At 40.7% G+C, this 25,082-nt stretch overlaps 1 protein-coding gene across 1 annotated transcript in view; it reads right to left on the minus strand.

Moving 5' to 3' along the window:
- The window catches only part of scfd2 (sec1 family domain containing 2), a 95,977-nt gene that overhangs the window by 37,682 nt on the left and 33,213 nt on the right, over positions 1 to 25,082 (minus strand). Inside the window, exon 6 of the mRNA XM_058072951.1 lies at positions 9,495 to 9,792. Coding sequence (XP_057928934.1) covers positions 9,495 to 9,792 — 298 coding nt within the window. The remainder of the gene's footprint in view (positions 1 to 9,494; positions 9,793 to 25,082) is intronic.

The raw sequence follows: 25,082 nt of genomic DNA on the forward strand, positions 1-25,082 counted from the left end.
TTTGAGTTTTTTTTTTTTTTTGAGTTCTTCACTCAATATATTCCATACTTTGATTCCACATACAGATACACTGTATACTGTAGGTTTTTGTGTTGTTTTTTCCCCCAAGAACATATTTTCCCCTCTCTTGATGGGAAGAATCGTATCACATGTCGGGGTAGCTCGTTATTTTTTTTAGCTTTATGCATAATTTTAGCAGTTTGAAGGTTTACCAGATCAACAAATTGTGGTTTTAAGAATGGGTGGTTTGTACGTATGTTCCCTATCAGTGGCCTTGTGTATGATCCTAATTGATCTTTCTTGTAGTACAGTTAGTGAGTGAAGTCTGCTTTTCTAGTTATTTCCCCATATCTCTGCACAGTAAGTTCGGTATGGTAATACAAGAGAACAATAGAGAGTATAGAGTGATTTTTGTCCAGCACAAATCTAGCCTTAGTATAGAAATGTTTCTTGCTACTTTATGTTGTATATTTTTCATGTGGGATTTCGAACTAATTTCATTCATTAAATCATTCATTCACTCTGTCAATGTCCTCACTATCTATTTAGATTTGCAAAAGTATCAAACTAATCAATCATTTAAACAAAAACAAAGTATGTGCATGTAAATGTGTAGCAGTGGTCTTCTCTGCAGTCCAGCCCAGTCCACAAAAGGCTCAAACAAGCGGCCATATGAGTCCACTGATTGATGGGCTCCACACACAGGAGGCGATGTCACCTCTAGTCCAGTCATTTTTGATGGACCATGGGTGACAGGGCGATTATTGCGAGTCTCTGAGTCCCAAGCAACACATGAAATTGGTGGGTCTTTAATTTTGTGCTCGTGCATGTCATCGTGCACACTCTGACTTGCGACACGATACCAGAAAGTTGAAACATTTTCTACTTTTCATTGCTGTTGCCCAGACCATGACCAATCAGCGGGCGTTTCACTGACCAACCAATGAGCAGACAGGATGAAATTCAGTACACTCCCGCAGCTAAACACAGAGAAAATATATCAGATAAGTTTATATTAATTTACACGGACGTTTATCCAAGTTTCTCAAATACCGGCAAGATCCAGTATGAGCAAAAGAACTGCATCAATACCGGTCGCTTTTTCTCCTCTGAAATACTTTGATACCCCAAAAGTCCTTCCAAATCTGACAGCCAATCAAAACCGGTGGAGACTGGTAATTTGCTCCGAATGTGAGCGTGTCGCTGGCCACAGCTGCTTGTCGCTATTGCCAGAAAGCTAAAAGAAACAGGCTGTCAATTGACTGTTTTGCACATTTCTTGAGGTGTCAGGTAGTGAGGTTTAACCAAGATACTATCACAACCCTGGCATCTGTTATGCATGCACACTATGCTTCTTTTTGTTGTATCAGATTTTTCTGTAGATTGCACAACCCGGTGATGGAGGGACAAGAAGTATAACTTCCTCATGATATTGTCGACTTCATAAACAAGTACAATGCAAACCCAGCCTTTGGCCAGCTGGACTCATGGATAGTGATAGTGCCAAGGAGAACCCAGAGATTGAAAACCCACTCTGTTGTTAAAGTGTCCTGTTTGGGAACACTTTGGGGTCAGGAACAGGGCTATAAGGGAGAACTATTAATGCTGCACTTAATAAGGAATCAAAATAATTTCAAACTGCTAGTACAGTACTTTCCTAAGAAGAACTATTGTACTATATTATTGCATCATTAAAGCTATTTACACAAAAGCTCAGCAGTTTGGCATTTTGTTCCCTTAATGTATTGAAAATAAACAAAACCGTGACAGTAAGTCCCATGGTACTCGACAAGCAAAGTTATTGGGTCCACACATAGGAGGCGATGAGCGGCTGTGCCCAGCAACACCAGTGAGCGATGCACTCACATCCAAGGTGAAGTACAAGTCTCCCAGTTTTGATTGGCTGTCAGATTTGGAGGTAATTTGGCAATATCAGAGTGGTTCAGAGGAGAAACTTGAAAACATAAAAAAAAGAACATGTAAACTCCACACAGAGATCCCCAAGCGGAGAATCGAAACAATTGTCTTCCCCATCTCCTGACTGTGTGGCTAACATGCTCTCGTCCACCGTGCAGCCCTTGTGCCTAGTAAAAAAATAGACAGACAGACAGAAAGACAGATAGATAAATAGTTGACATGGCAAGTATTACTGAATAGCATCCTCATTGGGATGAAACTCCTACTGATTGGTCCTTGTCTGGGCGACAGTGACGAAAAGTACGTCGCAAGGCAGCAAGTTCACAATGATGTGCATGAGTATAAAATGTACGAAAAAGGAATTTACCTTATTGCTTGGCTGCACGGAAACAAGCCATACACACACACACACAAGTCATGCGGCATTGGAGTGAATACATCAAAAAAACAAAACAGTATTTCTTGAAGAACTTGATGACAATCAAGTCTAATCCAAACATTTCCACTCACTCTATGGGACTGCATTTGGGGTGTAAGTGAATTTGGTGGTAGGGTGGGGGGGTTTGGGGCCATATCGCCTTCCACAAAAAGTGACCAATTTGAAGATAGTGGGGAGATAGTAGTATGGAATGAAGACTATCTTTTGGCTGAACCTGCATTCTACTACGGGGACAGTTTGATAAGCCTCTTGTTGATTAATGACCAGTTAAAGTCTCTCCGAGTTCCATGTACAAAACACACGAGGGATGTTGGACAGAAGACAAGAAAGGGGAGAAACCAGAAGGGGGGGAAAAGTGTATTTCTTAGCTGATAGATGAGGGTGTGCAGGAGAAGGAGCTTGGGGAGAAGGGGGCCAAAGGGGTGGCGTTCCTGTTGGCTCATGCCTTGATTAACACCAGGCCTCCTGACAGGAAATGACCCGGCCAGCTCATAGCGCCAGGAGAGCTTCCATCTGGTGTCGAGGCTGTGGAGGAATTCTCCAACCAAGAGCTCAACTTCAAGCTCAATGAACACGTTAAATAAGAGCCACTTCACAAAAATAATGTTTGGGGGCATGGAGACAACACAAGACGGAGTAAGAGGTGAAAAAGCGACTAAGTCTCAAGAATGGAAGATGTTGCTCTTGTTTTGGGGGAGGGGAGGGGCTGGAAGAGGGCGGGAAAAGCATGAAGGGACAGTTTTGGGGAGGAAAGCGGGTACATTAGGACAGGTCATCTTTCAGTGGAGACTGGAATTCTAAACAAGTCCACCCGCAGATAAAACACAGATATACCAACAAAAACAAGCCACTTTACGAGAAAGCTGAAAAAACCTTGGAACTGGATTCGAAAATTGCTTTTGTTTTTATGGCCACAGAGTGAGGTGACAAAAGATTTCCATAGACTATGATTAGAAACCCTTGTTTAAAAATACCCAGGGTCATATTGAATGTTGTACATGTGGCGACTCACATAATGGCCTAAAGCCTAGGTTCCCAAAGTGGAGTATGCGTACCCGCAGAGGTACACCAATTGTAATAGGGGGGAAAAACAATTAGTGCTTTTAATTAGTGCAGTTAGTGCTTAAGATCTAATTTACAGTATATTAGTGTTCCAATTAAACCTGTCACTGTGAGTGGACATTACCCAAAAATGAGGCTTTATCATTGTATTTTTGTAACTCGGAAACGATTACGAAGGGGGTAGTCGTCCTTTTAAGAGTTGGGACACTATGGAAAGATTCCGGTCAGATAATGGACACTTCATACTCAACAAGCAGGATAAAAACTGGCAATCTGCTATCAGTGCTGAGCTAGCTTTTTCTATGAATGGTGAATTCAGATGCTTTACATACCTCCTTAGGTACAAGTTGCGGCTGCATTCACAAACACTCATGCACATGCAGCCCAAAACATGCAATATTTACAAAACCAATCCTTTGCTTGTAACAACAGTAAGGAAATTGTAGTACACATCAATGTTAAAAATGATTTTCAGACAGATACTACTTTTTAAACTTTCCCCTCAATTTGGTATGAAATTAATATGCAGAATTGAATCATTGCCATCGTGAGTGGACAAAAAAGTGAAACTGAAATTCAGTCCATTCAAACAGAAGGATGCCAGCATTAGAGTGGAATAGGGGATCATTAAATATACTAGTACTAATACTATTACTGCTACTACTTTTAGGATTTATTTTAAAATATAAATGATTAAACATTTCATTTGTTATTTAATATCAGTGTAAATAAATGCGTTTATTTGTTGCACATCCATTTTAATGTCAACGACAGCCATGAATTGTCACATGTTAAAGCTTCAACAGTGGTTAAAAGGTCACCAGCTGACCCTTGCTTGCACTGACACGTGTGCAGGGTCCATGGGCCTCATGCATAAGTGTGTGCGGTAAAGTATTTTCAGCCCTTGTCTTGCCCAAAGTGTGTGTTTGTGCGTCAGCGTGGGCTGCGTAGCTATCTCCTATTTCAATCTACGAGTTACGCTTCCCCGCAGAGAGACAAGCCTTTTATGATGTGCATTTCCTGTCATAAATAAGACGCAGAGGAATTCTCCTCAGAGCATGAACACGGCCCGCAAAGCAAACAGAGGTGTAAACACTACACACCAGACGGACAAAGCGACACGCTAGCGGCACTACTGCTGACTGCACAGAAACTCTCCCAGCGCTCGTGTCCTCTGGAAGACTTTCATCAAGTTGTATTCAGCAAATATGAATAGCATCCTCTATGAGTCCCTTGGAGAATTCACTGTAGCAGCAGAAAACATGTTTTTCATTTGGAAAGCTAGAATGTGATGCATCAGTACAGTAAATTTAAGACAATATGATTTCAGTGGAAAGGACTTTATTTTTCCTGTTGTCAGGACTGCCTTTTACAGTTTAACCATGAAATCATGTTACAGTGGAACCTCTAAAGCCAAACAACCCAGAAGGTTACACAATTTGGAATTAAATCAAAGTGCTTTGGCAAAATACACCTGAAAAGTCACACAAAAAATAAGGATGGGCCTTAGGTTAAATTCCCTTGATAAACTATGATAGGTAAATCATTCATTCATTCATTCATTTTCTACCGCTTTTTCCTCACGAGGGTCGCGGGGGTGCTGGAGCCTATCCCAGCTGTCTTTGGGCGAGAGGCAGGGTACACCCTGGACTGGTCGCCAGCCAATCACAGGGCACATATAGACAAACAACCATTCACACTCACATTCATACCTATGGACAATTTGGAGTCGCCAATTAACCTAGCATGTTTTTGGAATGTGGAGGGAAACCGGAGTACCCGGAGAAAACCCACACATGCACGGGGAGAACATGCAAACTCCACACAGAGATGGCCGAGGGTGGAATTGAACCCTGGTCTCCTAGCTGTGAGGCCTGCGTGCTAACCACTCTACATCGTGCAGCCTGTTAAATTAAATATCCTGAATCCATTAACTAACCAGCACAGTTATCAATAGATTTTCACTTCATCTTTTGATAGATCTAGCCACTTTTATCTCGGAAGCAAATCGAGTCCAAAAAATAGACCAGTGTTATTGCTTCTTGTCCTGTTGGGAGTCGAACAGGAAAGAAGGTAAGAAGTGTACAACGTGAGGAGACATTGCGGAGACCCGACCACAAACCCCACCAATTGGGGGCAAAGTAGGCGGAGTTCTGACCATTACTTAGTGTGTGGTCAGGCTTGTCTGGCCCGAGCAGTGAGAAGATGGAGATGGACCTCCCTTTTTAATTAGAGCCCGAGCTCTGTGTCACCAGCTTATCTGATCAAGTCAACTAGGAGGAACAACGCTACCGGCTGCTTTTTTCAGACTGGTCTTTGCATCATATATACACCAATGTGTGTGTGTGTCCGTGAGAGACAGAAGAGGAAGTACAAGAAAGTCGACCAATTAAAAATAATTGGTACTAATTTCATAAACACAGTGCAACAGGGAGAATATATTTAATCAGGCGCGATCATTAGACCAACTTATGCTCCACTTCCTTCAGCAACAAGCTTTCAGGGCAAGGAAGATGCAGAGGGAATGGGGGTGGGAATGCAAAAAGATGTGGTATAGGAAATGAAAGAGAAGAAGAAAAATAAAGAGCAGAAAAAGTTTGAGACGTAGGCAAAAAAAACTAGCAGCGACTAGCGCCTTTCATGTCCCTCGACATGGCTCGTGTTGCGGTGCCAAGGCAAACAACAGCGCCATTGGGGGAGGTCCGGCGCTCTCGCTGAGACACCCACCTTTACCACCCAACCTCAACACCCACCCCCAACCTTGTTACTTCCACTGGACAGTATGAATAACAAACCCTGGCTCCATATGGCATTACTGTAGCCATGTAATTCACATTGCATTACTTTTTCACATTATTTCCACCACAATAATTCTCCTGCATCCCCTTGATGCACAGGTGTCCTAACTTTGTCCACTGAAGGACAAAATGTAAAGATTTAGGGTAATTTTCTAAACCCGTGTAGATATGCTAAGAAGTTAAATATATGTAAAGAAAAACAGCCTGCATGTCAGATTTGTGTTATAAAAGTAAAAAGTGAGCTGTAGTATTATTCCAATTCCCCCCAAACAGCTGTCACATGTAGAGGGTTCCATTCGATTCAGTGAAAATCTGGATAAGGGTTGATTTTGAGCAATTAATTGTCTCCTTTTTCCCCTATATTTATTTGCATTGAGGTCAAGTGGTGCCATGGCCCACTAAAGCTTGCAGATAAAACTGAAAAAAAATATATTTTTTTTTCTGACACTGCCTCCTACAGGACTGGAGATGAACAGTATTGCACATGTTTAGGACTATGAAGTCTTGTTGGAGGGCTCTAGTCCCTTTTGTGCTCATGTATTTTTTGTTATGACCAACTGTGGACTGAGAAATGACACTCCCACCAGTGGAGCTGCACACAGGCAAACTGTCCTGCTGAGATGATGTCCTGGGGTAAGGAATTAGGAAGATTTGGGTTGGCCCACTCACGCTCTCAAGCTGAGAGGAGAATATTTAGGACGGACGAGGAGGATGTTTGAGTGTGCACCAAAGAAAATAAATTGCCACCATGGCTGACAGGAAGCACATCCAAAGGGGCCAGTGTGAGCACTACCGGTCTCTCTCCAGCATCACTAGTGTAGACGTTACCACAACTAAAGCCAGGCATTAGCGCTAACGGCTTGGGAGCTATTTAGAACCTGCACACATCACACAGCTGGGCCACACCGCAAACTGTGTGGCAGCAGCCAATCAGACTCCATGTTACAAGGTCTTGTCGTTGGTTTTCCCACTGTGGTGTCGCCCGCGGCTGATCATGCTTTTTCTCACATTCAGTGCTAGCTGTGCAGCATTTGTTTCAAAGAGCTCTGCAAGAAACAAGACTTCTCTAGAACAACTTAATAAACATGCTGTTATACAATATCTCACTTTAAAAGGGAATTCCAGACCTCCCATTTCAGCAAGCAGTTTATTATAAGACAACACACGATAGTATAGAAAGTTAACTTTTATATCATTTAAAATATAGCAGCATAGATTTACTATCCACTGATATGAGTCAACACCGTCATCAATTGTCTTAATATGTGTTACCGTCATGGTCTGGACCGCATGAGTGCAGTGGGAACTGTGGTTCATTGAGGAAAAGAGGATTTCCCACATGCAGAAGAAACTCAGCCGTATGGCAGTTTTCCAACACACCTCCAAGATGATGGAGTGACCAAGTGCATCGCCTCCAAACCTGAAGGCAATTGGGCACCCGTGGGGCAACCTCAAGCAGAAGAAAGAAAGGTACCATCCACTAGGTCCATTATAGATGACATCACAGACGAGCAGAATAGGATTCCAGTAACAACCTGTGCAGTTCTGATGAATTCCATGCCCAAGAGGATTAGGCAGTGCTAGATAACAATGATGCTCACACTAAATATTCACACCAAGGACACAATCTGGGCATGTCTCACTTCTTTCAGCTGTTAAGAGTAATACTACTACAAGTGGATAGTAAATCTACTGTGTCTACTAGTGCTGTCCCTTGAGAATATATAACAAAGTAGTTGGCATCTAACATAGGGTGATGACATCAGGCCTCTATTCCACATAAAATCGAGCAAACACTCACTTTGAGATTTACACAGAACCCCGCAAAGGCAAAACATTGCTGTAACAGTGTGTGGTTTTACACAACACTGTATACGACTCCAAGTAGACCAAATACAAGAAGAATCAAACATTCCTCTCATGGTGACCAGGTTTCTCATTCAATGTCTGGTTCCCATTTGAGGGCTTTAATTGGAGGAGTGGGGGTTTATGTCATGATCAATGTTTTCCTCCAAGTGACTACCTCCCGCCGCCATAAAAACCTCTCCCGTGCACAATTGTGTGTACACTCACACACTCGCTGTGGTTTTGAAAAAAGGGAGGTCCATAAGAGTCAGAATTCTCTAAACACACACACACACACACTTACAGACACTGACTAAAACACACCTGGCACACTATGACAAGGTCGTTTCCAATGAAGTGTTTACAACAGAGAGTCAGGGCCCCTCAAGCCAAGTCCAAACTCTTTTCGCCAAGTAGAACAGGAAGTAAGAAAAGACCGATCAACAATCTTAACTAGTGCTTTACATATATGTGCAATATGAGAAGTGTGTTATTTCACTGAGGGTGTGTGCTAAGGTACTAAAAGTAGCTCTAATTATGAACTATGTGGTGTGTGTGTGCAGGCTCAAGGTTAAAGATGCTGTTATTGCAGGAGGCTGGGGTGTGGATGTAGACAATTTATCCATCTAAAGACATTGACCTTCATCTGCTCCACCCCAACACAGTACAAGAGAAACAAAGCAGACATGTTAAACGCACACTATTTTGGCAAAAATTAAAAGTTAAATGGTAGCTATTACTCTTGTGGCAGAGGTCTAAATCGGAAGGATTTTTAAGGAACAAGACTAGAGTATGTGTAAAACTACAGTACTTACAAACAGAACCTTTATCATTACTAGATTATTCATGAGTTATGTATTAGTTTAATCTTGTGGGTTGCTAAATTTGTAATTCCAGGACGTTTAGATGAAATATGACTGGAAACAACATGTAGTTCCTGACAAAACGACTTCTCCATTTTGTATCAGCTGTGAACAAAAAACAACAGGGTTCCTGTGCAGACAGAATAACATTTGAAGAACATTGGCATAAAACTGTGACAGGAAAATTATTTTATACATTAATTAATTAATTTTCTACCGCTTATCCTCACAAGGGTCGCGGGCATGCTGGTGCGTATCCCTGCAGTTTTCGGGCAAAAGGCGGGGTACACTCTGGACTGGTCGCCAGCCAAACACAGGGCACATATAGACAAACAACCATTCACACTCACATTCATACCTATGGACAATTTGGAGTCGCCAATTAACCTAGCATGTTTTTGAAATGTGGGAGTTTTGAAAATTTGAAAAGTTACTTTTGACCAAAAAATTATAAATGGCACTAGACATAATTTAAACCCCAGAGTGTTAGAACTTGATAATCCCTGAACTTGTAAACATCACCTGTAAATTTTTCATTGTGTCATTGACTATACTGGAAGTATGTCTTACCTGTGAGTTTTTGCAGGAGCGGGCTGAGTGTCATCTCTCCAGTGATGGCCAGCGTGAGTGCTCCAATCATCTCCCTCTCCAGCTTCTCCAGTTCCTCCTCCTGGGTGTCCTCCTGGTCTGCCGGCTTCGCCTCGTTGGCCATCGAATACAGGTAGATCAGCAAGAGGATCAGCTCGTCAGGTCCGCATTCGTCTTCCCTGAACATCAACGTTGACCCACTGTCTTGGCCTTCTCCGCGGGGCTTCATCAGGGGCAGCAGCTGCCTCAGCACCACGGGAAATTCAGCATCTCCAAGAGCCTTAGATGAGTACATACAAAAACACCTAAATGCATTACAAAAAAACTTGTATAATATTGCAACAACTGGAGTATTATGCAAAAGCAACCATTAGCAATGCTCATACTGTGTCCTGCATTTGCACCTTCATCCATATTCTTGCCAAACCTTAATTTTGGTTAAGATGACATTTGTGATGGATACTCCCTTTCACGCCCTGCATGGCACTGTCGAAACCCATAGAAAATGGATGGAAGGATATTGAAATACAAGTTATATGTAGTATTATGGTCACGAGGCATCAGTCATGTTATGTGACATGAGGTTAGATTACATTACTTCCCACACTGTAGGGAGACTGGTGACTGAGCCAGCAGAGTCGAGCTGATATGCCATGGCTGAGATCAAATGGAAAAAAAGGTTCTTCACTTATTCCATGTGGACATGGTAAGGTTTTGGCTCCTTTGTCCTTCTTCCCCACTCGGTTTGAAATACTTCCTTCAGTTAAGATTCAGTAAATTGGAAGGGGTAACTAATTAGCTCGCTAACTAGCTATGCTAGTAGAGGCTGTCTGTTATGTCCCTGCACTGATCGCGTACTCTGAGCAATGTGATGTAAACAAAGAATAATAGGAGTGTAAACATGACTGTAGGGGTATTATTTCATTTCCATGGAGTTCTAATAATGTTAAAACTCATAGTCAAAAGGCATAAACAGGTGTTCTATGCTCCGACTATGAAAACATTCCCTTTATTAATATTGAATCCTACTTCACTGAAATTGACTTTTTGGGTCTGGAACCAATTAACCATGATAAATGAGAGACAATTGTGCAATTTGTGTGAGTTATTTTTGTTTCCTACTTATATTACTTGTATCAATCTTTCATTCAGTTTTTATCGGGAAGTATTTTATATTATTGTCCTGTTCAGGTTCAGCTCCTGTTTATTTTATCTTTATCTCATCTGTACACTCTTCAAAATGTTCTCATTTTCATCCTTGTGGTGGATTTACAGGGTGATTGAAATGTTTTCATGCTCACATTCTGCCAACATTTTAGGGCAGTGTTTAGGAGCAGTGACCTGTTTTTGTGAGACTGTCCCACATGTGGGTTTGAGCTGAAGTCCAAGACGCTGTAGATCACCAGACTGTTTAAAGAAGGCTGAGCACTCTCACAACAAGGATGAGCTCATTGAAACGTTACACAAAGGGCGTGGTTCTAATCTGTCTGATTAACAGCATGAATGTCAGAACAGAACAGTGAGAGTAAGAAGTCAAGCAGAGAAAAAAAAGACTTCAGGATGATGGTAAGATAAAGCTTTTACATGTCAGGAAAACAATATCTCACAAAAGTAAGTATACCCCTCACACTGCAGCATTTTTATTACAGTATACCTCCTCAAGGGACAATACTATAGAAAGTTAACTTGGCGATACTTGTCAGTGTACTGCTTGTATAACAGTAAATCTATCCTGGGTGCAGAATATCAAAATACTTGTAAGGTCTGTCTATGAAAAGTATACAGGCTAACATGAGCTTGATACTGAGTTGTGGTACTGTATTATCACGAGTATACTATATATTTGTATATACTACTATTTAGTATTATAGTAAATTTGCTGCCTCAGTGTTGGTGTCAGCTACTTTTTATGACACCATTATCTACAAGTAAACGGGATGTGGTGAACATTGCTCTTATTTCGAAGGTGGAAGCGTGTTGTGTGGTAGAAGAAGGTCTCTTGACTTGCTCAATGAGACATTCTGTGTACATGAGAAAACTTGCATCCTGCAGCTGTGGCTCCCGTCCTTTATTTATACCGAACCACAACGTTAGTGGTCATCCTGAAACCCTGGGTTACATTGGCCCCTCCTTCACATGATATCATTGTGTTGCAAATGTGGCACAGAGCCGACCACTTTTGAGCCGGAAGAGTGATGGAAGAGTGCAAGGTGTCTAGTGATGTCATCATGGAGTAGTGGAAGAGTATTCCAGAAGCAACCTCTACAACTTTGGTGAATTCCATGTCCAAAAGGATTAAGGCGGTGCTCGATAACAATGGTCCTCTGACTAAATAGTCACAATTTGTACACAGTGAGGTGTACCCACTTGTGTTACAGGCTGTTTAAACTAACAACGGCTGTGTGTTGACTCATTTTAAGTGGATAGTAAATCTAGACTGTTATACAAGCTGTACACTGACTACTCTAAAGTACTGTATGTCCAAGATTAACGTCTATAGTATTGTCCCCTCAGAAGATCCGAGTTTTGTGTTCCTCTGAAAAATAAGACTCTGGCTCTTTTAGAATTTGGACGTAGTGGTGGGCCCACTGGTGAGGTGGGGCCCGGAGGGGAATGTGCACTGAGCCAAAGACGCAGTATAGTCAGACTCAGGGATGAAGGCCAAAAGACAAACACCCCCTCATGAAGAGCCGCTTGTCGAGAGAAGGACTATATGAAGGCTTGTACTGTACATTGACAACGTATGAGGTGTCACGAGAACATACTCCAACGCGGCCCCAAGCCAAACCATCATTTCCAAGGAGCATTCTAATGTAATCTCAGCATACTTCCCCCAAAAGTGAACTCACGCTAATGGACAAACAATGTTGGGGGAATTTCCACTGAGCGAGAAAGGAGGTAGTCAAAAGGCTACCATTAGGAGTCTCACTCTGAAATAGCCACTGTTTCACTGGAAAAAAATAGCTCAAAAGTCGACCAAAAATGCAGTCATGCCTTGCCGTCACATGAGATTCGAGCTAAAGGATTGATAAGAACTATATTCCTCGTCTTTTCTCTGGATTTCTGTGTGACGGCAACCATAGAATCGCAAATTTTATTACCGTAAAACGCTACGTTGACCGTTGGTCTTGGACACTCAGCACAATATGGCTGACAATAAGATGACAAACAAAAGAACAGAAGATGCTACATAACAAAGTTATTTTCATGTACATGGTCAATATCCAGTCATCCATTTTCACGCTGTGCACATATCGCAGCGAACATATAGACAAGCATGTCCCGATATCGGCATGAAAATATATCAGTATCTGATTATTTACCGAAAATAAAAATCAATATTAAAAAAATCTGTTTAGATGAACATTTTAATGTTCATATGGCTCGGATGACACCACAGTTTGTAAACATTCAGTGCAAGTCCATCTCCTTTGTGCTTTCCACAGGCTCTTGCGTTCCTGGTCGCTCTGACTGTACTGAAGTCAGCTAGCTCCTCATGTTAGCCTCTGGGACACTAGCTCCTAGCCACTGTATGAAGCGCAAATGTGAGGGTCTTGACGTTTTTGCCAACTCATCGATATTTCTTGGGAGTGAATTCGCATTTTCTATGATAATCGAAGGTACCGAATCTCCACTTGACCGCTTGACTTTCATCTTAGCAGCGGCGCAGACAACTTGATATCAGTGGGTAGACTGGGAATCACACTGATGCGGCGCAGAAAAGATGACCTCATCAAACCATCTCTCAAGCATGTAAACACACATTGTTGGATGGTAAGTGGACTTGCTCCAACAGCATGAATACCAGTAATATAATTGTGTACACTTGTGTACAATTGTGTACAATTGTGTACAATGTTTGCCATGTTTTTATCTGTGACAAATGTACCAATGGCTCCTTTCAGGAGATCTATACAAGCTGTCAATATCTTGCCATGGCGCCATAGCAGGAAACGGGGGTCTTAAGGTAAAAAAGTGAGGTAGCTTGAACACTAGAAAATATGAGTGGGGAGGGGAAAAAAAAGCTCTGGCCATGGAGCTATAAGATCAACAATGGTCAAGTTAAAGCGCTGGCACACTGAAGGTGTATGTGTAGCACAACTGGGGCTTTTATACATTGTTTTATTAAAATGGAGCCAATTGAATGTTTGGTTCTTCAGCTTTACATTACAAAGACAAAATTATTCGGACATGTGGGCATTGAACCAAATGAAATTTTAACATTTGCTCTTAAACAACATGAGCTAGGGCATTGGTTCCCAATTATAATATTGATATCTTGATAAATGATATCTATTTATTTATCTGTACTAGTCTGACTACAGACTGAACTCCAAAATGAAATCAGTGAAATGCAATAAAATGGAGAGCAGTAAAGCATACAAGCGTATTGAAAAGTCAAACTGCATGCTGAGTATAACAAATTCATACATGTTGGCAGGTCTGCATAAATATTGAAAGACCTCCCTGCCTGTCACACCCACTGACACTTCACCACACCCCTCCAGAGGGACCCACCCCACTATTTCAGAAGCTCTGTGTTGGCGCAGTTAACTTGTGGCCTACTTATACTTATTATGTGTATTTGTAATCAGATTTTTTGGTACAGAACATTCAGTATTATCTTGACAGTTTTAAACTTAACAACAATAAAAGCTGTTTATGCAAAAGCTCAGCAATTTTATGTTTAGCATTTCCTTCTCTTACTGTACAAAAAACAAAGCACAGCGTGACCTTTAGCTACCGCATCCTTTCAGTAATAACAGGAAGCACCATTACATACTATTATGGAATACTCCTGCCACCATGGTCTAATGGGACCATTTATGCATAATTATAGCATAACAATGGCATTAGTCTAGCAAATCACTATCATAACAATATTAAACATGTAGCACAAAATAAATTACTTTATTTACTGACATTGGTTATAAACAGTGAACTTCCATGCTTTGTTTTGGTTGTTGGTAAACTGACATCTACAGCCTGAAGCATGGTCATTGGCTACTCGCTCCAACATCTAGACCAATCACAACTGCTGTGTGTGTTAGTTTCTGGTTTAAATCTGCATCCCAGTGACAGACAGATTGCTGTTTGACAATTTTTTATCATCCTGGAGTCCATCAGGACTCAAATCTCAGCCAATCCCAGAGCTTTTCCAAACCACGCCCACACTCTGCTCAGCAAAGCCCGACAGGAAACCATCTCCAGATGCAACCCCTGGAGGAAGGTAAGTGTTTCAGATGCAAAGCTGCACGCTAAGCAGAACCAGGCTGCACTCTCCTCGCTCCATGTCTGCACAATGAACCTTTTTCTGGGTCTGTCATCTGGGGGAGGGGTAGTCTTGGAAGTTAGGAGGGTCTGCCATGTGAGCATCAACAACAGAGTGCAACAAGTGTAGTCACCTTGGTCAGCACCCAATGTGCATTCTCTCAAATAATAGATTCATGAAGGCAGACTTCGAGAAGCGAGCTGTAAATGTCTAAGTGGGGAGACTTTGGACTCGTTCATGTGTAGAATGCTACTGTAGCTTTACAACAACTACTAGACAAACAAACAAACACACCCTCACAGAAAGCGACAATCTTGGACACAAAGCAGTCGTTACCGGCCATGATTAAAGTGATAAATCCTACTCTAGGAAGCTGCTGTTTAGTAAAAAAGACGGGAAATTTTTCTGACAGTTGAGAAGGAACGGAAACATTAAAGTTTACTTTACTGCTATGAAAATCCTGTGTGAAATAGATGGACAACATCCCCTACAGGCATAGCGGAAATGTGAGTTTAAACAGAAAAGAGAAAAAGTTATAAATCTTAACACAATTCTAAATACTCAACAACAGTGGAAGAGCAGAGATGAAATAAACACACTTAGCATGAGAGTGCTTTGAAAAAATAAGTCATATTTTATATTTTACACATTGACTTCCCGATCAACAAAATAACAAAGAGTTAAATGGTAAAAAAAAATGGATTGTGCATGCATTTGTTAGCGGGCTACTTTCTGGTTCACAGTGGTGGGAGTGTCCTTTGAAGCCCACTCCATGGGTTGTGTTCAAAATACTTTGGAATGTATGTTAGCATATACAGTATGTTTTTTAACCATTGGACAAATAGTCAATGACATATGGGTAGTTGGTTGCTAACATCTGCCTATACCCCTCCAAAGCCAAATATATTTTGCTTGATGGTGGCCGTGTTTTTCCACCGTGAAAATTGAAAACTATGTGAAAAGTCAATCCAACACGTGTGGTAAAACTTGGGGGTAAAAAAACCAAGTCACCAGGTGGTGAATTTGTCAAAATTAATAGCACAGGCAATGCAGTCGGGGTGCATGTTTTCATGGAATTTTGTCCTTTTGTGTTAGCCAGCATGCTTCTTCATCATTGTTCATTGTTCATTGTTCTCAGACAATGAAGATTACAGAAGATAAGTAGGCAGAGTTGGATGGAATAAATTCTTTGATTCCAATATTTATTCGAAAGATGTCTGCAGAAATCGTCTTTTGTTTTTGTGTCATCCACTGGACACAATGGGCAACAAATGGTGATCCAAACAAAAACTCTTGACTGTGTAATTCATAGGTGGTGATAATAAGAATTTAAAATTAGTCATTTTAAAACCATACTGACAAAAATTACCCTGATTTGATGTCGATATTGTTTGATTGACTGACTGATAGCAGAGATGGTCAGAAAGTGACAGAGTGCATGATAGGATGCGGAGTGGATGGGAAAGCTCATAAAAGTAAGTTGACCTCTGTAAGGTTTTGACGTAAATCGTTCCTCTGAATTACCACACAGAGAGGCAGGTTGCTGGTTTTTCTTTTTTGGTTTCTGAGAGCTGTAGATACACAAAAACGTCCTCACTGTTCAATGTGGACAAAGATTTTCACGCTACTCTTAAGTCTGCACTTTCCTGCTACTCGCTTCTTTGTGTCAAAGGTTGTTTTTGCACCAAAGTTGTAATTTGGAAGCCACTCGGGACTCACAGACACAAACATTGGTCAGTGTGGCTGCAACATCTGCTTGGCACACGACACAGCAACGTTTCCACCAAGTGGTCCAGTCCAGTTGGTAAATCCTGCCCTGACTTGTGGTTCCAGTCTTATATTGCAGTCTCTACCTATATATATAAACTAAATCTTTACAAAATATAAATGAAATGATTTGTTATGCTTTACTATAGTATATTCAAAAACACAAAATAAACACACATACACACAAAAATAAACTATACAGTGGGTACCTCTGCTGTCCTCCTCCCCCAGATTTTCAATTACCATCCAAACTTTATGATAAAAGTTTGCTTTGGTTTGGTTTGCGTTCACCTGCCTGGTTAGCGTGCCAGGGGCGCCTAACAAACTGTTGCATTTACGCCACCATCTTTACTCCAGCAGCCTGTAAGGCTCATACATATAGGCATCCAGAATCAAATGGTCAATCAATGCCTCTGCGTTGATGATGTCAACTCTGCATTTTTTTATTGCAAGCGGCAAACTCTAAAAAAGCTAAAAAGGCTGTGAAGCTGAAGCCGATTGAACTGTAGAAAGAAGCCATCGCAAAGTTCAAAGATGGTCGCCAAGATGGGCAAGAAGGCCTCATGTATGTATGATTTTATGTGTCTATCAACAATAACGACCTAACTGAAGAATGACAGTGTAATTAAGTTGAGATAATGTGATAATGTGGCGAAAGAAATAGCGGTGTTAACAAAACAGAGACCACAAACCATCAACGATGTTGAGAAGTTGTGGATCAACCGAAAACAGCTAGCAGGAGAGACACTGTTTTAGAGGCGAGCCTGTTAAAAGAATTAAAGCAACAAAAAAAAAACAGGCATACACAGCGGCGTTAGGCATGGCGAGGCTGCAAGTGCAGATAAAAGGTGCCTTCAAACTTGTCTTGTTTGTGCCAAAAGGTGATACAGCCCTGATCAGTTATTGTTCTCTCTTTTGTCAGGCTCCGACTCAGCATGTGTTTGGAATGACTGTGGTAATTAATAAAGCTATATATCCGCCACATAGTTGCACCAGACTAAAGCACAACTCAGCAATATTAGAACTGATCTGCAGCCACAAATACATAATAAACACACTAAATAGCAGCAAAGACGGTTACATTACACTCTAATTGACTCAGCAGGGGACAGGGGGACAGAGAATAACATTGATTTCAATAAACACTGTTTAGCACACTGCAGCAAGAAGAAATGAGCCTTGCTCCTCATAGATGAGAAGCATGATAAAATAGATGAGTGAAGTTCCTGTTATGGAGGCTCATTAAGAATGATGTATAGTGAAAGATTTAAAAAGTTCTGTGTCACACATGGAGAGTGGTGTAGAAAGAAAGGTTTTAATAATTGTTTTTTTTCAGAATAAGAATCATTTCAGAATAAAAGTAAAACTAAATTTAATGTGGAAAAGAACACAAATTGGAGTGATTCTATTTTATTGTGTAGAAAATAATGCAGAATCAAAGATCTGATCTTTGACATGACAGAAACGTGCTGCTGTTTGTAGGGGCCGACTGCGAAAATGCTGCTCTGCTGTTGACATGTGGATAAGGGGAGGGTGGAGTGACAAAGTTTTAATAATAAAGTCTATTTCAAAACAAGAGCTCTGTTAAATGTGGCAAAACAAAAAAACAGTGGGAATTCTGTTCTATTCTATTCTATTCTCTAGGGATATGAGGAGTATTGTGTGGAAAAGAATGTATTTTTAAAGCCTTGACTTGATTTGACCAAGAAGAGCAAGTCAAACTTTAGGGGGCAGTGTTGCACCATGCTAAGCCCAATGGCGTTAAGAACCTAATTGTAGCTTTCCCTCCAAAAGTCTGCATCAACAGGCACAGTCAGTGTGTTTCAGACCATTAGCTGCACCTTAGGTGGATCCCAGATGTGTCGTTAGGAATTCTGCAGTGCTGAGATCAGTCCTGTCTAACTTAGCGCTGATACTGTCGTCATCGCTGTGGACTTTGAGGCAGTGTGTTTGCATTGAATAAAACATAGCATGTGTTGTTGCATGTGCTTGTGTGCCCCATGCAGGAGGAATTAAAAAGAGGTCATAAGCATGTATGTGTGAAATAGTTTTCAATCCATTTTCTGTCCAATAAGAGAAAAAAATGTGCAGCTGTTCAGCTAAACAATAGTAATTATTTTTAAACTGAAATATAAAAAAATGTAACCCGCCAGCAGGTACTTGTCCAATACAGTAGATCTCCAGGGTTTCCCCTAATATTTTTTTGAAGCTGTAGTGGTGGGCTGCATTGGAGGGTGGCCTGCCACTGCTGTGCCATGTCACTGCTGTGTTTGCCATTTTTTTTATTAGGACAAATGGCAATTTTTATTTAACAACTTATTCACTGGGCTGCACGGTGGACGAGTGGTTAGCGCGCGGCCTCACAGCGAGGTCAATTCCACCTACGGCCATGTCTGTGTGATGTTTGCATGTTCTCCACGTGCATGCGTGGGTTTTCTCCGGGTACTCCGGTTTCCTCCCACATTCCAAAAACATGCTAGGTTAATTGGTGACTCCAAATTGTTTAGTAGATTGTCTATATGTGTGTTGTGATTGCCTGGCAACCAGTCCAGGGTGTACCCTGCCTCTCGCCCGAAGACAGCTGGGATAGGCTACAGCACCACCGCGACCCTTGTGAGGATAAGCGGTAGAAAATGAATGAATGAATGAACTTATTCACTTAACTTTTTTCAATGACCAGCGCAACATTAACAGAGAACATTGCATAGTTGCTGAGCGCATATAGCCCTTTACAAAATGAAAACACACATGTTGGCTTCGATAGGCTGAGCCTGTCACAATGGACTCTACATTTTATGGACAATTTTTTATTCTCTCAATAATAAGTAAACATCAATCTGATCACAGATGTGCAAGTGCCAACATGACAGACAGGTGATTCCGGTGCATGTTTATCAAAATAAAGCGCAGTGAAAGATTTTTTATGACATTATAAATTGTTTTCAAACTAATTATGGTTTATATGTGTGTAAATAACAAGCTATATACAGTATGTATCTGTATAGCATATATGTCCATTCATACAATATATTACTTAATATTGTTAATCCTAATTTTTAAGGTGTGCCGTCTTATTTGTTTGTGGCACTGTGCCATGAACAATTAAATGTAGGGGTGCTCCGATCGATCGACCACTGATACGATATCAGTCAAAAAACACTGTATTGATATCGGCCGATACTTGTTTTACAATGCCGATCCCCTCCGCCCCACCGCAGCATCCAGAACAAACAGAACATGAACCAGAACATGTCAGTTGAAATAATTATTCAAACATAATTACCTGCTAAACACCACTGTTGCCCTCTATTCAATTTATGACGAGCACCTTGACCTGGTTGGCTAATAATTTGCACAGGAACAATACAGTGTCTATGTGCAAAAGTAACAGTTTAAACAGTGTGGATTAGTATTTTAAAGTTTCTTATTGGCAGAAGTGCAGCATACAGTCTTGTAAAAATGTAAATCTCAATGCCTGGTTGGGCATCATTTGAAGTTGAACAATTCCGGTTCCGATGCGGTTTTCTCATTTCAATTATGGTTCCTAACTATTCTCAGATCGTGACGCTTTTAAAAGCTCCCAACTTCCACGTCAGCTAACATCCTAAAACCCTAGGTTACATAGGCATGAGACAGATGTTATTTGTTTGACTTCCCTGATTCTCATTGCTTTGAGGTTAGATTCCCAAAGTGGGGTACGCCTACCCCGATGGGTATGCAGATTGCCGTAGGGGGCGAATAAAAATTTTTAACGGCTTGACCACACGCCAAACACTGACATTTACGTAATGTGCTCAAATGCCTCATTTGAAAAGCCAGAGCGCAGGTAGTTGCTAATTACAGTGCAGAAGAAAGCTGACAGCATTGGTTTATCGTTCTGTGTGCATGCGATGAACAAATAAGTATGTTTGATGATGACATTGTGCAGTGTTTTAATTCTGAAGATTTTTCAAGATCATTGATATTGTGTGCTAAATGAGATCTGGTCTGTGACTAATTAGTGTGTTTTCTGAGCTGTATGAGCCTGTCATTTATTTGTTGAGTGGATGCAATGAATATGTTAGAAAGCCCCCAATTTTGCACGTGTAAGTAAATTTATGCTTTCATGAATAATGTGTCTTCTTCGGCTGTTGCGGTCGCTTTGTTCGGCGGTCCTTCAACACACCATGTGTGATGCAGATCAAGACTTATGTGGATGGCTAACTCCGGCGCTGCACAGACCAACGTGTATTTTCTGTTCTTGTTCACAAATGTTAATGCTGTGAGTAAATGCACTGAGGTGAGCTTTAATAATTTTAGCTACGTGATTATATGTCCATTTGGCTCAGTAATAGGCCTCCTATTAAATTAATTTCCTTATTGATTTCTGTATATTGTGTTCCTTTGTTATCATAATTCCAATTATTATGTACCATGTTGTTGCACACAAAGCTCGGTAAAAGGTCACAGGTCACAACAGCTTACCACAGCTTATCATTTAACATAATTTTATATATAATTAATAATAATAATAATCATTCATAATATAAATAAATTAAAAACTACTCCAAAACCCTCTGTCTTAAATTAGTAGCCTATGTGTGCAGTTGAAAAATAAGACACATGACTCTTTTTATATAATGTCATTATATATGCAATAATACATCAAGGATGTTTCATTGTGTGGTTTATGTTTTTTATGTGTGCAAAAGAAGGGGGCACATGACTCACAGTCAGATATCTGAAGTAGTACGCAACTGTGAAAAGTTTGAGAACCTGGCTTAGAGAAAGTCTTACGTAGCACATCAAAAATGATGTACTTATTTGTACACCATGAATGTGTGAACATTAATCATGTTGATGGTGCACCCTCCTTTGCATGATATCATTGTGTTGCAAAGGTTGCATTGAGCCGACCGTTCTTTTTTACGATGCCTTTTTAGCCACTTCTTTGCTGGTGCTCGCCGTCCGGCTTCTTCTTTGTTGGTGTCCACAGCTATTCTTCTGTTTGGAAAAGTGGGCATCGGAGCGAAAAATTAAAATAAAAACTTCTGAACAATCCTGGGAGAATCAGAATGGTAGTCCTGGTTCCCATCAATCCTCGAGACTCGATGCCCGATCAAAGGTATCACTAAGGGTCTAAAAGCAAGTTTTTTTGTCAGGACAATGCTATAGCTATCAACGTAAGAACATAAGTGATTTTGGTGATTATCAAGAAAACTATGGAAGTGGCCAGATATCAGATCACAACTTAAACTCTTATAAGCTATTTTGTTGTCATCATTATATTCCTCTAATCAAATGTACTTTTAGTTGTCTCAGGCATTAAATACAGAAAGTCACCAAAGATACAAGGGTGGTCTAAAAATCATTTTCATCACTATAAATAGTTCCAGCTCCAACAATGTCGACATGCTGCTTTTGTCTTTTCTGGCTTCTACTTGGCAGTGTCGCTAACCATGACTCCCACTACCCTAAGACTGGCCTCTGCTCTATCATGGCTATGCTCCTCAGTGTGTACTGTGTAGGAATGCAGTACGCCTCAGTACAGTACTACAAAAATCAGATTACGAATACATGTTCAGCACTGTTGTTTAGACTTTATACAACTGTTTTTTCATGTTATTCTTGTGGCGTATACATGAGCTATATCATTATCCAAGATGGTCCTGCCAGCCTGAGTCTCTGACACTTGACACATTGACAAATACGCCTACACACAGCTGATCTTCACCAAACATTTAGAAAACACACACACACACACAGAAAAATACACAAGCACACACCTGGGGAAAATGAATGACAACACCAGCAGAGGTCCTTCCTCCCTATCATAGCCGAAACCACAAGAATGTTATAAAACAAACGAAAGAAGGAGGGAGAAGTAATCAAGTTTGGAATGACGGGAAGAAGATGCTATCGCTGAAGTGTTGCTGATGTGTATCGCGATGTGCTGACGGTTCCTGTGACTCAGAGCGATGTTCTATTAACAGTCAATTACGATCAGTTAAGACTATTTACCATCGGAGCCAGGCCTTACAAGCAAGGATGTCTCCATATTGAAAAATGAAACTGACAATTTGGAATTTGACCGGAATATTTGTGGAAAAGTGCGGGAGCGAGCAACAAAGGACTTTTCAGTAGAAATGGTGATAAACACCGGTGGAGGTTGGAGGAAACTCGGAGCGCGAATGGAAACTAGCGGGATTAGTTTAGTTTAGCATGCTAGTGTGGTTTTGTGCGTGACTCGGGCTAGATGAGTTCAGTGCTTTATTGGAAAGGCTGTTTCACAATGCCTGATGACGACGTGAAGGTTCAGTGTGAAGATGGGAGACATGTTTAATCTTGTACCCAGACAGCCTCCACACACAGAGGACATGCTACTGGCATTCAAAATAAAAGCTCCATTTGCCGTCTGTGTAACTGTAACTGTGTAAACAGTGTCATACAAATATCTACGTATGCAGTTGGAATTGCATGGGTGACTACACCTTCCTTAATCACAAGCACATGCATTACAGTTTGTTTAAGAATGAGTAGCAATGAGTCTGCTATCACATGAGAAAAGTTAGCCAGCATGTTACCAATAAAAAAATGTGCTTTACAATGTGAGATATGGGTTGAGGTTTGTAGCTTGTAGTTTGTTGTCTCCGCTGAATTAAAATTTTATATCGTCATACATCCCAAAAATAACATGATGTATGCTAAAATCTAAATCAACCAACCGTTTGAAGCAATCTGAACAAAATATCAACATCTTAGCTTGGTGTTAAAGGTGATAAAGCAAAGCAGTGTAATATCTAAAAATGTGTTTCATGAATAATGGACATAGATTATTTTTAGAATATGCAAAGGGCCAACTAAAAAAATAGCTTTAGGCTGAAAATGGCCCCTGCAGTGCATTTTGGACACCCCAGAGTAATAGTATCATTTATGCATAATTTCCTTGTTACTGTCCTGAGTTGACTGTCCTGAGCTTGTTCCAGCTCACAGCAATGTGATCTCTGGCGGAAGACAAATAATGACAATAAGCCAGTAAAAACACAATAGACTTCTTTCCCCCGCAAGGCTCAAGTGGACCCTGTAGCATGTTCACATCCAAACACATACAGGCACACACAATTAAACAAAGGCATTAATGGCGACGAGCTCCATAATAAACAGTTAAGAGCTTATTTTCCCATCCGGATGCCACAAGAAGTCGACCAACACTGAGGGCTAAAAGATAGCAGGGGGAATGTACCATCAAAAAAAAAAAATTTATGATTTGTTTCCTTCATTATTTCCATAATTCAATTTGCCAGGGGAGAGCTCTGACCTTTTTGGAAACACATTTCCACAGATGAATTGCTGCTGTACGATGTGTATCAACACAGTCACGCCTCCCTCAGTGTATCAGAGAACGCTTTTTCTGGGAGTGATCTCGGACTTCATTTCCTCGACATGGTGGCATTCTGGGTGCACAGCAGGGCTCTGTCACTAAATGCTGCATGGAGGCCCACCAAAACACTTTCCAATCCGAGCAACGAGCACACACACAACACAAAGATAGATGTGTTATGCTCATGTTTGCTGAAGTGTCACAACACACAACAAGCAATGAAAGAGAGCACAGAGCTGCAGAAATCCTTCTGCAGTCCACATGTCTGCACTCCAGCACTCAAGTACACTGCATGGGCTACACGTAACATTTTAAAAAGTACAGGCATCTAAGATAATGTACTAAAAAAACACTTGGTTTTAGAGAGTTTTTTCCAACAGCTCACTGTGATGTCACAGTGAGCCTGACATACACCCTGGACTGGTCGCCAGCCAATCACAGGGCACATATAGACAACCATTCACACTCACATTCATACCTATGGACAATTTGGAGTCGCCAATTAACCTAGCATGTTTTTGGAATGTGGGAGGAAACCAGAGTACCCGGAGATAACAGGTAACTTTTTAATTGTTCTTTTGTTTAAAAACAATTTATTTTAATTTTATTTAAGTTTTATTTGTATTTTGCAACTTCTGATAATATTATACCTATACAATACCTGTATTGATGTGTGATTAAATCATAGACTACAGCCAACTTATTAGAATAATACATATGATTTATCTTTAAATTCTTTTCCTAACAATGGACCATAGTCAACCATGAAGGAGCGATCCTTCATTAATTAATTATTTTTTTGAAAAGCTGTGATAGAGGATGGAGTGATGTTTGAACTGCAATGTAGCAACATACATATTTAAAACTAGATAAACAGATAAAACTAGTAAAACAACTTACAAATCAAAGAGAACCCAGGCCATGTGGACACACTAATCAGCACACACAAATGGACACTATTTATATACAAACAAGCTAGGACTGATTGAACAGTGCTAGTTGCAGCAAAGTAAGGCTCATTTTCTATGATAAAAGGAGTTACACCTGAGAGAGCCTTTAAATGACAAAATGTCCCACTTTCCTCTTGATCCACTATGTTGTTTGTCACCGTCATGTCAATTAAATCAATGGGTTGGGAAATAGGAACAAAGGGGATGAAGCCAGGATGGAG

Source organism: Doryrhamphus excisus, chromosome 5, assembly GCF_030265055.1.
Source record: "Doryrhamphus excisus isolate RoL2022-K1 chromosome 5, RoL_Dexc_1.0, whole genome shotgun sequence".
Taxonomy (NCBI): Eukaryota; Metazoa; Chordata; class Actinopteri; order Syngnathiformes; family Syngnathidae; genus Doryrhamphus; species Doryrhamphus excisus.